Here is a 1,707-nt window from a genome sequence, read left to right on the forward strand (position 1 = left end):
TCAGTTAATGTTTGTTTTGTTAACATATGTAAATCGTGTTTAATGTTTGTTTTGTTTACTTATGTAATTAGTTAATGACAATGTTAAGCGACCATTTTAATATCAATGGATAGACTTCAATTGAAAAATACAAACACGTCTAATTTCAAAAGCATCGACTAACAAAATACAAATTAAAAAATACAAACATGACAATATTAAACTACGAACCAGCACCACTCGGTCCAGCACACTGAGGACACCTACTCCGACTATGACCCTGAGCACCATAGAGACGGCATATCCGAGGACCACGCATGTCGCGTGAGTCCATTTCATTCAAGTATCGGATCAGTTTGGGCCTGGCTTTAGACGTTCGCCTCTGTGTGGGATTAGCGACCAATGTGGGTCCCTCATAAGCAGGCCATGTATCGGGATCACCTAATGGTGTAAACTCAAACCTATATACTTTACAAACCTCTGTCATCTTGTACACATCATGCACATACAACTGCCAATCGAGACGCTGGTTAGCACAGCAAGCAATAACATGGCGACATGGTATTCGTTCAACCTGAAAGTGCCCACAGTCACACGTCTGTCGTGCAAGATCAACAACTAGCACCTTTCCAGTAGTCATTTCGCGCACCTCAAACACCTCATTTCGTCTATCAAAGCGGTGCACAACTATATTCCCAGCCTGTTGCATACTTGCTTCTATCCGCTGTTGCGCAAATGCGGAGTACGTATATCCAGCACGCTTGCGTTCGTGAGTCTCGGCACTCTTCCACGTAAAAAGTTCATTTAACCTATAATATGTTGCTCGGACCAGCGCCAACACAAGTAGATTACGGGCACCCTTCAACACTGAGTTAATGCACTCGACAAGGTTTGTTGTGATATGGCCCCATCGATGTCCCTCGTCGAATGCCAATACCCAATGTCTGAGTCCAATGGCATCGCACCACCTGGCATATGCCTCGCCTCGCTCTTCCAACCTCTTATAGTTCATATTGTACTCCTCCACCGTTCTTGAATACCCTATGTTGACAACAAGCTTTTGCAAATGAAGGACTTTAAATGCCCTTGAGAAGTTACTGCCGATGTGTCTTATACAAAACATCCACCATGCTCTTGGAGGTTGCCAGTCGCCACCGGAACGATTTACTACTGCCCGTATTGACTCATGTCGGTCTGAGATCATACCCACGCCGTCTTTTCTAACAACATACATTCGCAGATTCCTGAGAAAGAAGTGCCACGCATCAGCTGTCTCCCCTTCCACCAAGGCAAAGGCGATAGGCACAATATTCTAGTTCCCATCTTGTGCTACAGTGACTAGAAGTGTACCTTTGTATTTTCCATATAGGTGTGTGCCGTCAACCTGAACCAGGGGCTTGCAATGCCTGAATACCCTAATGCATGGATTGAAACTCCAAAATACACGATGAAGTATTTTTACACCTTGCGCCTCCTCATTCCCGTTGTACAGTGGTCGTGTTTCTATTTGGACAACTGAACCAGGCATCTTCTGCACCATGACCGAGAGCCACCATGGCAACGCTTGGTAAGAATCCTCCCAACCACCGAAAACGTTGGCTATGGACTTCTGCTTTGCCAACCAAGCCTTTCGGTAACTAATGGTATCGTTGAACCTTGACTGGACTTCCGCAATTATAGATTTCACCTTGATGGACGGGTCCGTCTCAACCAATGGCCTTATAGCAT

The 1,707-nt window shown here is 45.0% G+C and overlaps 1 protein-coding gene across 1 annotated transcript; it reads right to left on the reverse strand.

Annotated features, from left to right (window-relative positions):
• Positions 1-202: 202 nt before the first annotated feature.
• On the reverse strand, positions 203-1,213 carry LOC107473084 (uncharacterized). Its single transcript, XM_016092615.1, has one exon. It carries the CDS (start codon positions 1,211-1,213, stop codon positions 203-205), a length of 1,011 nt encoding a protein of 336 aa, XP_015948101.1.
• Positions 1,214-1,707: the final 494 nt, after the last annotated feature.

The sequence above is a fragment of the Arachis duranensis genome, chromosome 2 (genome assembly GCF_000817695.3).
Source record: "Arachis duranensis cultivar V14167 chromosome 2, aradu.V14167.gnm2.J7QH, whole genome shotgun sequence".
NCBI classification, from domain to species: domain Eukaryota; kingdom Viridiplantae; phylum Streptophyta; class Magnoliopsida; order Fabales; family Fabaceae; genus Arachis; species Arachis duranensis.

Excerpts from the sequence above, each read along its gene's own strand:
- LOC107473084 (XM_016092615.1), bottom strand. The coding sequence starts at position 1,213 with ATGTATGTTGTTAGAAAAGACGGCGTGGGTATGATCTCAGACCGACAT.